This window comes from Carcharodon carcharias, chromosome 7 (assembly GCF_017639515.1).
Source record: "Carcharodon carcharias isolate sCarCar2 chromosome 7, sCarCar2.pri, whole genome shotgun sequence".
Classification (NCBI taxonomy): Eukaryota; Metazoa; Chordata; class Chondrichthyes; order Lamniformes; family Lamnidae; genus Carcharodon; species Carcharodon carcharias.
The window spans coordinates 128,079,688-128,094,489 of record NC_054473.1 but is presented as its reverse complement, the minus strand read 5'-3'; the positions used below and the strand labels follow the sequence as shown (position 1 = coordinate 128,094,489).

The 14,802-nt window shown below is 42.4% G+C and overlaps 1 protein-coding gene across 2 annotated transcripts in view; it reads right to left on the bottom strand.

Moving 5' to 3' along the window:
* The window catches only part of LOC121280331 (17-beta-hydroxysteroid dehydrogenase type 2-like), an 80,987-nt gene that overhangs the window by 47,422 nt on the left and 18,763 nt on the right, over positions 1 to 14,802 (bottom strand). Inside the window, exon 3 of one of the 2 annotated variants that reach the window (XM_041192215.1) lies at positions 4,419 to 4,604. The exons of the other annotated variant lie outside the window; for it this stretch is intronic. Coding sequence (XP_041048149.1) covers positions 4,419 to 4,604 — 186 coding nt within the window. The remainder of the gene's footprint in view (positions 1 to 4,418; positions 4,605 to 14,802) is intronic. 2 annotated transcript variants of the gene reach the window in all.

The window sequence follows — 14,802 nt, the reverse complement described above, 5'->3', positions numbered from 1 at the left end:
CCATTTCTGCCACCTCCAGCATGATGCCACTGCCAAAAGCATTTTCCTCTCCCCTATCAGCATTCCAAAGGGATCGTTCCGACTACAACATGCTGGTGAACTCTTCAATCACCCCCAACACCTTGTTCCCTTCCCACGGCACCTTCCCATGCAATCACTGGAGGTGTAAAACCTGCCCAATTCCATCATCACTCTTCACCATCCAAGGCCCCAAACAGTCCTTCCAGGTGAAGCAGTGATTTATTTGTACTTCTTTCAATTTAGTACACTGTATTTGCTGCTCACAATGCAGTATCCTCTACACTGGGTCAACCAAATGCATATTGGGAGACCGCTTGTTGACTGCCTTCGCTCAGTCCATAAGCATCACCCTGAGCTTCTGCTTGCTTGCCACTTTAATTCTCCACCTTGCTCTCCCACTCATTTCTGTCCTTGGCCTGCTGCAGTGTTGCAGTGAAGCTCAACAAAAGCTGGAGGAACAGCACCTCATCTTCTGATTAGGCACTTTACAGCCTTCGGAATTCAGCACTGAGTTCAATAATTTCAGATTTCAGGCCATGAACTCTGCCCCCCATTTTGATTTTGTCTTTTTTTTGTCATGTGTCAGTCTGAATCCGGTTTTTCATGTTTTTGCTTTTGGACAGAGCTGTTTATTATTCTGACACTCAGAAACATAGAAAATAGGAGCAGGAGTAGGCCATTCGGCCCTTTGGGCCTGCTCCACCATTCATTATGATCATAGTTGATCATCCAACTCAATAGCCTGCTCCCACTTTTTCCCCATATCCTTTGATCCCTTTCACCCCAAGAGCTATATCTAACTCCATCTTTTGGCCTCAACAACTTTCTGTGGTAGCGAATTCCACAGACCCACCACTCTCTGGGTGAAGAAATTTCTCCTCATCTCAGTCCTAAATGGTCTACCCCGTATCCTCAGACTGTGACCCCTGGTTCTGGACTCCCCCACCGTCGGGAACATCCTTCCTGCATCTACCCTGTCTAGTTCTGTTAGAATTTTATAGGTTTCTATGAGATTCCCCCCTCATTCTTCTGAACTCCAGCAAATAGAATCCTAACCGACTCAATCTCTCTACATATGTCAGTCCCACCATCCCAGGAATCAGTCTGGTAAACCTTTGCTGCACTCCCTTTATAGCAAGAACATCTTTCCTCAGATAAGGAGGTCAAAACTGCACACAATGTTCCAGGTGTGGTCTCACCAAGGCCCTGTATAATTGCAGCAAGACATCCCTGCTCCTGTGCTCAAATCCTCTCGCTATGAAGACCAACATACCATTTGCTTTCTTTACCGCCTGCTGCACCTGCATGTTTACCTTCAGCAACTGGTGTACAAGGACACCCAGCCCTCGTTGCATGTTTCCCTCTCTCAATTTATAGCCATTCAGATAACAATCCTCTTTCCTGTTTTTGCTACCAAAGTGGATAACCTCTCATTTATCCACATTATACTGCAACTGCCATGCATTTGCCCACTCACTCAGCATGTCCAAATCACACTGAAGCATCTCTGCATCCTCCTCACAGCTCACCCTCCCACCCAGCTTTGTCTCATCTGAAAATTTGCATTTAATTCCCTCATCTAAATCATTAATATATATTGTGAATAGCTGGGGTCCCAGCACTGATCCCTGCAGTACCCCACTAGTCACTGCATGCCATTCAGAAAAAGACCCATTTATTCCTGTTTCCTGTCCGCCAACCAGTTTTCTATCCATCTCAATAAACTACCCCCAATCCCATGCACTTTAATTTTACATGCTAATCTCTTGTGGGATTTTGTTTAAAGCTTTCTGAAAGTCCAAATAAACCACATCCACTGGCTCCTCCTCATCAACTCTAGTTACATTCTCAAAAAATTCTTGTAGATTTATCAAGCATGATTTCCCTTTCATAAATCCATGCTGACTCTGTCCGATTCTGCCACTGTTTTCCCAAGTGCTCAGCTATTAAATCTTTTATAATGGACTCTAGGATTTTCCCCACTACTGACGTCAGGCTGACTGGCCTATAATTCCCTGTTTCTTCTCTACCTCCCGTTTTAAGTCGTGGGGTTACATTAGCAATCTGTAGGGACTGTTCCAGAGTCTATGGAATCTTGGAAGATGACCACCAACGCATCCACTATTTCTAGGGCCACTTCCTTAAGTACTCTGGGATGTAAATTATCAGGCCCTGGGGATTTATCAGCCTTCAATCCCATCAATCCATCAATTTCCCCAACACCATTTCTCTACTAATACTGATTTCTTTCAGTTCCTCCCTTTCACTAAACCCTGTGTTCCCCAACATTTCTGGTATGTTATTTGTGTCCTCCTTTGTGAAGGCAGAACCAAAGTATGTATTTAGTTGGTCAGCTGTTTCTTTGTTCCCCATTATATATTCCCCTGTTTCTGACTGTAAGGGACCTACATTTGTTTTCACCAATCTTTTTCTCTTCACATACCTATAGAAACTTTTACAGTCAGTTTTTATGTTCCCTGCAAGCTTACTCTCGTATTCTATTTTCCCCTTTTTAATCAATCCCTTGGTCCTCCTTTGCTGAATTCTAAACTGCTCCCAATCCTCAGGTCTGTTGTTTTTTTCTGGCCAATTTGTATGCCTCTTCCTTGCATCTAATATTATCTCTAATTTTCCTTGTAATCCATGGTGTGGCTACCTTTCCTGTTTTACTTTTGCACCAGACAGGAATAAACAATTGTTGCAGTTCACCCATGCGCTCTTTGAACGTTTGCCATTGCCTATCCACTGTCATCCCTTTAAGTAACGTTTCCCAATCCATCATAGCCAACTCGCGCCTCATACCATCGTAGTTTCCCTTATTAAGATTCAGGGCCCTAGTCTCAGAATCAAATACGTCATTCTCCATCTTGATGAAGAATTCTATCATTCTTTGGTCGCTCAAGGGGCCTCGCACAACTGGATTGCCAATTATTCCTTTCTCATTACACAATACCCAGTCTAGGATGGCCTGTTCTCTATTTGGTTCCTCAACATATTGGTCCAGAAAACCATCCCATACACACTCCAAGAATTCTTCCTCTACTGTATTAATTCTAAGTTGATTTGCCCAATCTATATGCAGCTTAAAGTCACCCATAATTACAGATGTTCCTTTATTGCATGCATTTCTAATTTCCTATTTAATGCCACTCCCAACATCACCACTACAGTTTGGGTGTCTATATACAACCTCCACTAACGTTTTTTGCCTGTTCCTCCGCTCTATTCATACAGATTCCACATTGTCAGAGCTAATATCTTTCCTCACTATTGTGTTAATTTCCTCTTTAACCAGCAATGCAACTCCAACGCCTTTTCCTTTTTGTCTGTCCTTCCTAACTACTGAATACCCCTGGATGTCCAGTTCCCATCCCTGGTCACCCTGCAGCCATGTCTCTGTAATCCCGACTATCTCATACCTGTTTACATCTATTTATGTGGTTAATTCATCCACTTTATTGCGAATGCTCCTCGCGTTAAGGCACAAAGACTTAGTGCTTGTTTTCTTAACGTTACTTGTCACGTTCCCACTATTTTTCACTGAGGCCTTATTTGATTCTTGCCCTTGATTTCTCTGCCTATCACTTTTCTTATTCCCCTTTCTGTTTTTTGTTCTTGTCCTTGATTCCCCCTCCTCTTGCATAGGTCCCCATCCCCCTGCCATTTTAGTTTAAACCCTCCCCAACCACTCTAGCAAATATTCCCCCTAGGACATCAGTCCCGTTCCTGTCCAGGTGTAACTTATCCAGTTTGTACTGGTCCCACCTCCCCCAAAACCAGTCCCAATGTCCCAGGAATCTGAAACCCTCCCCCTCACACCATCTCTTCAGCCAAGTATTCATCCGACATATCCTGCTATTTCTACTCTGGCTAGCATGTGGCATTGGTAGTAATCCTGGGATCACTAACTTTGTGGTCCTACTTTACAAAGTACTTCCTAACTCCCTGTATTCTGCTTTTAGGACCTCATCCCTTTCTTTAACCTATGTTGCTTGTACCAACGTGTACCACGACCACTGACTGTTCACCCTCCCCGTTCAGACTCACTCTGGATAAATGCTTTGTTTCTTTAACAATTAAAACTCCCTTTGCCTTTTGTTCCATGGCATCATTGTCATTTAATTTCTCCCACCCTAAACCCTATCTCTGACCTTCCTTTTTGTTCTTCCTTTCCCCTAACCAATTTCAACAGCATAAAACCCATCACATTTCTACCTTCCTTCAGTTGTGAAGGAAAGTCATATTCAGCTCGAATCGTTAACTCTGCTTCACTTTCCACAGATGTTGCCAGACCTGCTGAGTATTTCCAGCACTGTTTTTATTTCTGATTTCTAGATTTTGCAGTATTTTGCTTTTAGTTACATGCACAGCTAGTTGCAGATCTGAAATAAACATACCTGAGGGACTAGAAATATTTACAATTCTTCCTTTCACTTGACGAATCAGGGGTAAAAATGTTTTAGTAACTTCGACTGTTCCAAGGAAATTGACTTCCATGCATCGTTTATAAGCAACTGTTGGGATGATTTCTGCATCACCAATGTTGGCTATGATGCCAGCATTATTAACTAAAGCAAAGAGTCCTAGAAAAAGAGAAAAATAATTCACTCTTGGAGGGGTTTATCACAGATATTATTGTTCCTCATTGAAATTGAAAATGGCTTTCTAAATGAACACTCAATTTAAAAATACTTAAAATAAAAATAATATAATCTTTTTTACATTACTAGATTCTTTAAAAGCATTTTTTTTGAAAGGAAGTTTATTCCAAGCCTTCAGCATATTATATGCTAAGTAGTTTCAAAATTGACCAATTTCAAATGCATCCCATGTATTTGTTATAATGAGGCACAGAACTGTGCTTCACAGCAGCAGTGATAGTTTTACCATGAACCGTGCCTGCACAAAACATTTCTAATATTTAAAACAGAAAGATGCTCATTTGTCATCCTTTACCATAAAAGCAAAGGTAGCTATATGGAGTACTGTATTTCTTCATTAATCAGTGTTGTTCAGGCCAGAAATTGGAGCCTCCACCAACACCATCCATAGCTCCAGGCTACATGCAACTTGGGCTCCTTGGAGGGGGCGGGCAGGGGAGGGGGTGCTGGTCGGCTCAGTTGGCTGGATCAAAATGGTGCCAACAGCACAGGGTTTGATCCCTGTTCCAGCTGGGATGGATCTGGGACCTGCCTCCTTGCCCTATCAGTGGTGGAAATTGTGCCATAGGTCATGCCTGCCTTTGGACAGAAAACTCAAGAAGATCATCAGATTTGATGCTATATTTAACAGCATAGAATGTTAGGTAAATAAAACCTTTAAAACTCTTTTGACATAACAGAAGCAAGAGATAAATATGTGCATCAATCATCAAAGAATCATCGAAACATAGAATGAATACAGCACAAAAAGAAGAGATTTGGCCAGTTGTGTCTGTATCAGCTTGCTGCAAGAGCAACTCAGCAAGTCCCATTTCCCCCTTTCCTTGTAGCCCTGCAAATCTTTCTCTTCAGACACTTATCCAAATCCCTTTTGAAAGCCATAATTAAATCTGCCTCCAGCACACTCTCAGGTAGTGCATTCCAGATCCTAATCACTTGCTATGTAAAAATGTTTCTCCTAATGTCACCATTGTTTCATTTGCCATTCGCCTCATATCGGTGTCCGAGTTCTTGACCCTTTTGCCAATGGTAATAGTTTCTCCCTATCTACTCTGTCCAGACCCTTCATGATTTTGAACACCTCTATCAAATCTTCTCTCAATCTCTCTTCTCTAAGGAGAAGAAACCCAGCTTTTCCAATTTATCCATGTAACTGAAGTCCCTCAGCCCTGGAACCATTCTTGTAAATCTTTACACCCTCTCTGATGACTTCACATCCTTCCTAAATTTTGCTGCCCAGAATTGGACATGATACTGCAGTTGAGGCTGAACCAGTGTTTTATACAGCTTCATCATAACTTCCTTGCTTTTTTATTTTATGCCTTTATTTACAAAGCCCAGGATCTAGTGTACCTTTGTAACCTCTTTCTCAGCTTGCTCTGTCATCTTCATCAATTTGTGCACATATATGCCCAAATCTCTCTGATCCTGCACCCCTTTTAGAATTGCACCCTTTAGCTTATATTGCCTTTCCTTGTTCTTCCTACCATTGGTAGAAAGATTAGAGGGGACATGAGGAAAATCTTTTTCACATAGAGGGTGGTAGGCGTCTGGAATTCACTGCCTAAATCAGTGGTTGAGGCTGAAATGCTCAACTCATTTAAAAGGTACTTGGATTTGCATCTGAAGCGCTACAAGGCTACTGGCAGGGTGCTGGAAAGTGAAATTAAAATAAGCGGCTAGTTTCTTTTACATTTTTTTCTGTCCAGCACAAACATGGGTTGAATGGCCTCTTTCTGCGCTGTAACTTTTCTATTGTTTTGTGGTTTCACACTTCTCTGCATGAAATTACATTTTTCCCATGTCTGCCCATTCCGCCAGTCAGTCTATGTCCTCTTTAAGTCTCTTGCTATCCTCCACAAAGTTCACAATACATCTAAGTAATGTGAATTTGCTGCAAATTTTGAAATTGTGCCCTCTAAACCCAAGTCTAGGTCATTAATACATGTCAAGAAAAGCAAGGGTCCTAACACCCATCACTGGCCAACCCCACTGAATACCTGCCTCCAGTCCAAAAAATAACCATTCACCACTACTCATTGTTTCCTTTCACTCAGCCAACTTTGTATCCTTGCAGCTACTCTCCCTTTTAGTCCACGGGTTTCAAATCTGCTGGCAAACCTATTATTTGGCACTTTGCCAGATACCTTTTGGAAGTCCATGCATACCACATCAAAAACATCACTCACATTAACCCAAAGATAAAAGCAAAAAACTGCAGAGGCTGGAAATCCAAAACAAAAATACCTGGAAAAACTTAGCAGGTCTGGCAGCATCTGTGGAGAGGAGCATAGCTAACGTTTCGAGTCCGAATGACCCTTCAACAGGACTAAGTAAAAATAGAAGAGAGGTGAAATATAAGCTGGTTTAAGGGGGGTGGGACAAGTAGAGCTGGATAATAGGTGATAGGTGGAGATAACCAAAAGATGTCACAGACAAAAGGACAAAGAGGTGTTGAGGTGGTGATATTATCTAAGGAATGTGCAAATTAAGGGTAGAAAGCAGGACAAGCAAGGTACAGATAGCCCTAGTGGGGGTGGGGTGGGATGAAGGAATCGAAAAAGGCTGAAAGGTAGAGATAAAACAATGGATGGAAATACATTTCAAAATAGTGGAAATAAGTGGGAAAAGAAAAATCTATATAAGTTATTGGAAAAAAAGGGGGGAAATCGGAAAGGGGGTGGAGATGGAGGAGAGATTTCATGATCTAAAATTGTTGAACTCAGTATTCAGACCAGAAGGCTGTAAAGTGCCTAGTCGGAAGATGAGGTGCTGTTCCTCCGGTTTGCATTGAGCTTCACTGGAACAATGCAGCAGGCCAAGGACGGACATGTGGGCATGAGAGCAGGGTGGAGTGTTGAAATGGCAAGCGACAGAGACGTCTGGGTAATGTTTGCGGACAGACCGAAGGTGTTCTGCAAGGCGGTCACCCAGTCTGCATTTGGTCTCTCCAATGTAGAGGAAACCGCTTTGGGAGCAACGAATGCAGTAGACTAAATTGAGGGAAGTGCAAGTGAAATGCTGCTTCACTTGAAAGGAGTGTTTGGGCCTTAGGATGACGAGGAGAAAGGAAGTAATGGGGCAGGTGTTACACTTTCTGTGGTTGCATGGGAAGGTGCCGTAGGAGGGGGTTGAGGAGTAGGGGGTGATGGAGGAGTGGATCAGGGTGTCCCGGAGGGAATGATCCCTGCGAAATGCTGCCGGGGGGGGGGGGTGAAGGGAAGATGTGTTTGGTGGTATCATGCTGGAGTTGGCGGAAACGGCGGAGGATGATCCTTTGAATGCGGAGGCTGGTGGGGTGATAAGTGAGGACAAGGGGGACACTATCATGTTTCTGGGAGGGCGAGGAAGGTGCGAGGGCAGATGCGCGGGAGATGGGCCAGACACGGTTGAGGGCCCTGTCAATCTCCATGGGTGGAAAACCTCGGTTAAGGAAGAAGGAAGATATGTCAGAGGAACTGTTTTTGAAAGTGGCATCTGTTCTGGCCCATCTCCCGCGCATTCAAAGGGTCATCCTCCGCCATTTCCGCCAACTCCAGCATGATACCACCACCAAACACATCTTCCCTTCAACCCCCCAGCGGCATTCCACAGGGAACGTTCCCTCCAGGACACCCTGGTCCACTCCTCCATCACCCCTACTCCTCAACCCCTTCCCACGGCACCTTCCCATGCAACCATAGAAGGTGCAACACCTGCCCCTTTACTTCTCTTCTCCTCAACGTCCAAAGGCCCAAACACTCCTTTCAAGTGAAGCAGCATTTCACTTGCACTTCCCTCAATTTAGTCTACCGCATTTGTTGCTCCCAATGCGGTTTCCTCTACATTGGAGAGACCAAACGCAGACTGGGTGACCACCTTGCAGAACACCTTCGGTCTGTCCGCAAGCATTACCCAAACCTCCCTGTCGCTTGCCATTTCAACAATCCACCCTGCTCTCATGCCCATATGTCCGTCCTTGGCCTGCTGCATTGTTCCAGTGAAGCTCAATGCAAACCAGAGGAACAGCACCTCATCTTCTGACTAGGCACTTTACAGCCTTCCGGACTGAATAATGAGTTCAACAATTTTAGATCATGAACTCTCTCTTCCATCCCCACCTCCTTTCCGATTTCCCTCCAGCCCCCGATTTTTTTCCAATAATTTATACAGATTTTTCTTTTCCCACCTATTTCCATTATTTTTAAATGTTTTTCCATCCATTGTTTTATCTCTACCTTTTAGCCTTTTTCGATTCCTTCACCCCACCCCACCCCCACTAGGGCTATCTGTACCTTGTTTGTCCTGCTTTCTACCCTTAATTAGCACATTCCTTAGATAATATCACCACCTTCAACGCCTCTTTGTCCTTTTGTCTATGACATCTTTTGGTTATCTCCACCTATCACTGGCCCTCTATCCAGCTCTACCCCCCCACCACCGCACCCACCCCCCCCCCAAAAAAAAACCAGCACATATTTCACCTCTCTTCTATTTTTACTTAGTTCTGTTGAAGGGTCATTCAGACTCGGAAACATTAACTGTGCTCCTATCCGCAGATGCTGCCAGACCTGCTGAGTTTTTCCAGGTATTTTTGTTTTTGACCCACATTAACCCTCTGTTACCTCATCAAAAATCTAACTAATTTAGTTAAATATGATATGACTTTAACAACCAGTGCTGGCTTTTCTTAATTAATCCATGTTTGTTCAAGTGACTGTTAATTTTGTCCCAGATTATCGTTTCTGAAAGCTTTCCCACTACCAAGGTTAAACTGGCTGGTCTGTAGTTGCTGGGTTTATCCTTACACCATTTTATCAACAAGGGTGTAATATTTGTAATTCTCCAGTTGTCTGATATCACCCCTGTGCCTAAGGAAGTTGATGGCCAGTGGTTCCACAATTTCCTTCCTTACTTTCAAATACTTCTCCTTATCAATTTTGAGCCCATCCAATGTTTCACTAATCTTTCTGCTCTTTCACTAGTGGCAGAATTTTCTGCCTGCCGGGCGGGCGGATGGGCCCGACCCAATCTCCGGTGGTCGGGGAGCTGATCCCTGCCGGAGAATCGGGCCCCACCGCCATTTTACATGGGAGGGCCAATTAAGGCCCACCCAGCACGACGTCCACCGGGAAGCACTTCCTGTGCGGGTGGGGGGGATTCCCCAAAAGCGAGAGTGCGCTCTTTCACGCGTTTTAAAAACATTAAAAATAGAAAAAAAATTCCTTAACATGTCCCCCTCATGTGACAATGTCACATGAGATGGGACACGTTGATAAATTACACTAAAACTTTCTTAAACTTTTTAAATCCCTACATGAAACCTCATCCTGCCAGTGGATGAGGTTTCATGTTTTTTCTAATTCCCATCGGGGCTCCTGGCCTGCCCGCCAACCTTAAGGTTGGACAGGCAGGTCCTTTAATTATTTCAATGATCCTGTCAATGGCCTCAATTGGCTGATTTTGCTGTGCCCCCACCTTCCTGAAAATTTAAATGGGGTGGGATGATGTCGGGGGTTCCCCCAAACATCATCCCGCGTCATTTTAAGCATCGGCAAGCAGGCCCCACCCTCTGCTCGCTGACGGCAAAATTCAGCCCTAGGACTTTGGAAGTGTTTCTTCCTTGTTAAAATATGCATTCAGTATCTCAGCCTTCCCCTCTGCCTCCATAGATACATAGATCACCTTTCTGGATCCTAATCGGCCGATCCTTCTAACTGCCCTTTTACAATTTATATTCCTATACTAGACTTTTGGATTCCCTTTTATGCCAGTTGCCAGTCTCTTCTCATACTCTAATTTGCCTCTATTTCCTTTTTCACTTGCCCTATGAACTTTCTACGGTCACCTTGATTCTCACTTGTATTATCAGTCTGATATCTGCCACAAACACACTTTTTCTGCTTCATCTTACTCTCAGCATCCAGGGAGCTCCAGCTTAGCTCGGCCTACCTTTCCTGTTGTGGGAATCTACCTCGATTGTACTGTATTGGACCTAGTTTTATGTGCGTTAACTTGGTGAATACAATTTTTAAAAAGACAAAATGTTTATCAATAAACTAATATTTGATGGTCAGCAATTATCTCTTGCTCCAGTGATTTCTTAAAATCAATTTTTCTCACTAGATTTCTTCAGCCAAAAGTGTTTCCGCCAATTGCAGATGAGAGTAATAAAAATAAGTAGAAAGGCAAGTTGAGGGGATAGAAGGATCAGAGGCAATAAACAGTAGTCAAAGAAGAAAAAGGTAACTAAATAGCAGCAAGGGGAAGCAAAAAGAATGGGAAGTGAACAAAAGTAATTATGAAAATTTAAAACTCAATTTAAATAAAATTCATGCTCACACACAAGCATACATGAGGAGCACAGAAACAGCAACAACTTACATTTATATAGTGCCTTTACCATAATAAAACACCCCAAAGCACTTAATTGGAGCATTATGCAACAAAATATGACACCATACCACATAAAGAGATATTGGCCAGGTTTTTGTTTGGTGATAGAGGTGAGACTCTGCGCTATTTTGTATGACCTTTTTGCATGTTGGAAAGGCCTTGGACGTGACCCCGCATGTACTACTTCGGAGGTCAGGTGGCCATTGTGAACCTAATCGGAAATTTGTATTTCCTCCCCCTCAGTTCCTTGCTATTTTCATGTGCTGGTAAGGGTTTTGGAAGCCCTTAAAAAAAAGCTTGCCTTGTTGGAAAGTTCGTAACCACTGGGAGAAGCCTGTTGAGGAGTTGGAACATTCTGACAGATAAGTGTTAAATGATTTGACAGCTTCAAATGTCACTATTAGATGCTGCATGGTAATGTAGTTGTGTTTTAACTGCAGTGATTCATTGCAGGGTTCTGTCCTGAAAAGTATGTTGACCATTGCATTGACCAGCTTGTGTAAGTTTTGAGATACACTGGAGTACACTGGAGTACAAAAGGGGTCTTATGCATTTAAACTGAATAAAACATTATTTTGGATTTCTAGTGTAATGATTTGCAATGCTCTAAATGCCCAGAGCCCTTTCAAATTGAAAACCAATCCTTCAGCAGCTTTTATTTAGAGTAGAGTAAAAGAAGCAGCTACCTGCTTCTGGATGCTTTGATTGACAGGACATCTGATGTAGCTTAGAAAAAAAGGCCACATGCTTTTCAGTTTTAATAAACTCTATTGTTTACATTTCCAAGGGTGTGTTATCATAGTTGAGGTCATTATGAATGCACAGCTGAGTTTCAAAAGTTCCAGGACCACTTATCTCAGCAGGGGCTGTGTTCACATTTTGATTGAAAGTTTTAAGAGATTCTCAAAGATATATCCATCTTTGATGTGGTAAGCGATGTGTTTATTTTTACAATAAATTGAACCCTTGAGGGGATTTATTTCTTTTTGAATGGCTTTTATGAATGAGATTTCAGTATGAAGTACCTCTATTAGATTGTTAGAAGTTTTTTTAATGCCCATTTTAGGACATGCCGAGGTCTGCCCATAATGGATACTCAGTGGGTAGCTATGGAGGATACAATGGAGGGAGGGGGGGAGGTGCATGGGGGCATTTGGGGGGGTTTGAGGCTGAAACCTAGGGGACATAATAATGATGTTGGGAGCTGGGCTGCTATCCCTGAGAAAGCAGGCCTTCTAACCAGTCTGCCTCTACATCCATACACCTCCCACACTGCATCATGGCTTGCAAAAACCAACCCCTCTCTTTTTGCATCTCTCAAAGACAAAATTATGGCAGGAATGGGATTTGGAGGTGGGCTCGGGTTTCAGAAGTCAGGAACAGGCTCAACTCATGTTTTCCCAGCCCAAGATGAAAATCTGGGCCATTAGGTCAAACGACCAAAAGCTTGGTCAAAGAGATAGGTTTTAAAGAGAATCTTAAAGAAGGAAAATGAAGTTGAGAGGTAGAAAAGTATAAGGAGGGAATTCCAGAGCTTAGTGCAACTGATGGTGCAGCCACCAGTGATGAAGTGATTAAAAGCATGGATGCTCAAGAGGCATCAAGAGAAATAGATGAGGGTTGTGGGGCTGAATGAAATTACAGAGATAGGGAGAGGTGAGGCCATCGAGGAATTTGAAAACAAGGATGAGAATTTTAAAATCAAGATGTTGCTTGACCAGGAGCCAATGTAGGTCAGTGAGCACAGGGGTGATAGGTCATCAAGACTTAAGACACAGGCAGCAAGCTTCTGGATGACCTCAAGTTTATGGAGGGTAGATTGTGGAAGACTGGCCAGGAGTCCATTAGAATAATCAAGTCTAGAGGTAATAAAAGCATGAATGAGGGTTTCAGCAGATGAATGGAGATGGGGGTAAAGTTATGGAGGTGGAATTAGGCTGCCTTATTGATGACATTTTGGTTGGAACCTCATTTTGGGGTCAAATATGATACCAAGGTTGTGAACTGACTGATTTAACCTGACTATTGTCAGGGAGGGGGAAACTTAGAAACTTTGGTTTCTATATTTTTTCTTGGGGGTCTTTGCGCAGAAGTGCACGGAAGTAATGCTGACAATTTTATTCATTTGTAGAATGGGGACCCTGCCCCTTATTGTATGTAAAACTACAAAGAACCATTTGTTGTTGAACCCTCTGGCCAGGTGTAGCTTGTCACAATTAAATATGCTGTTGAAATGGCATCACGGTTTAGGCTGAAGGATCCCATAGTGCTTTCTTTTTTATAGCTGCTGAGAAAATGCAATGCACTTTCAAGAAAATTTCTGTACAAACCAAAAGCTGAAACCCAAATCTCATTCAGCAGGGGGATTAGTGACCCACTTGCTGGGTGTCCCTTTTTGTTGGACCTACTTTCAAAGTTTACAGCAACTGGAAAATGACACTGCCAAACAGCTGGTCCTGGAGGTTGCCTGTCAGTAAAATATTACTCATTTGTGCACTGTGCAACTACCCTCCTGAGTCCTGTAATGGCGTTGGTAACTTGACAATGAAACCCAGTCCTATCAAGATTGCCCAATACAAATTTTATAAATGAACTACATGAACCACAAGCTAACTGTGATCTTTGGAAGTTCACTCTTCTCAGCAGCAGTAATTTCATCAAAGTAAATGTAGCACATGTCTTTACATTCCCACAGGAATGTTCACTGCCATGCTATTTGGCTTCAATTATATATTTCAGCAACCTTATAAATCTACAGATTTTCTAGCAGGCATTTAGGGAACATTGTAGTTGTTTATATGCATGATTCTCAAAATGCAAACCAGGTTTCCTGAACATTTTCAGAAAGATGCTAAATGGTAATGACTATTAGCCTGATAGATTTAAATATATAACCTTATAATACAAAAGCAGCAAAGTTAGGAGCTTCCTGTCCTCCTTCATTCTTTTTAAGATGCAATTGTGCTGTGAAGCTGTGAGAGGTAGTGTTCTTTTAAAAAAACTCACAGCAAGATTTACCTGGGAAAAAGCATGTTTTACACAAGCTTTGAAGGAATTCTCAAAATTCTGCCATAGGTCTGGGCACAGTGGTACATCCAGTGAGCTTTATTTTTAATATTTTGTCCTCTTGTATTCACAACAAAAATTTAGAGCCAAAAAGGTAAACTGGTTCCACGGCTTTGTTTAACAATAGTGTTTTATCCAACCCTTAACAATAACATCATGTATTTATATAGTTCCTTTACAGGAGTGTAATAAAGAATCCATAAAACAGATGGCAGATGGCCAAAAACTTTGTCAAAGAGATTGAAGGTGTCTTAAAGAAGGAAAGAGAGTCAGAGGAGTTTATGGAGAAAATTCCACAGCTTTGGGCCTAGACAGCTGAAGGTGAGGCCACCAGTGGTGCAGCATTTATAAATTAGGATTGCTTAAAGAAGTTAAGTTAGGGAAACAAATAACTTGGAGGGTTGTGAAGCTGGAAGGGATTACAGAGACAGGGAGAGAAACAAAAATAGAGGGAAAAGCACCTGCCTTGTATAATGCAAAAAAACATTGCTTACTAATTATTTCAGGGACCAAGTGATTAATTACAACTCATGAGCAAAATTATCATTTACTTTTGCTCATTAGCTGTGCAACATTTTACAAGTCTCTGGCTTTAAATAATTAGCACATACTGAACGTTGTATTGTTAAACTGTCCTGAAAACTCTCTCATTATAACATCAACTATTGGACTCCCAAGA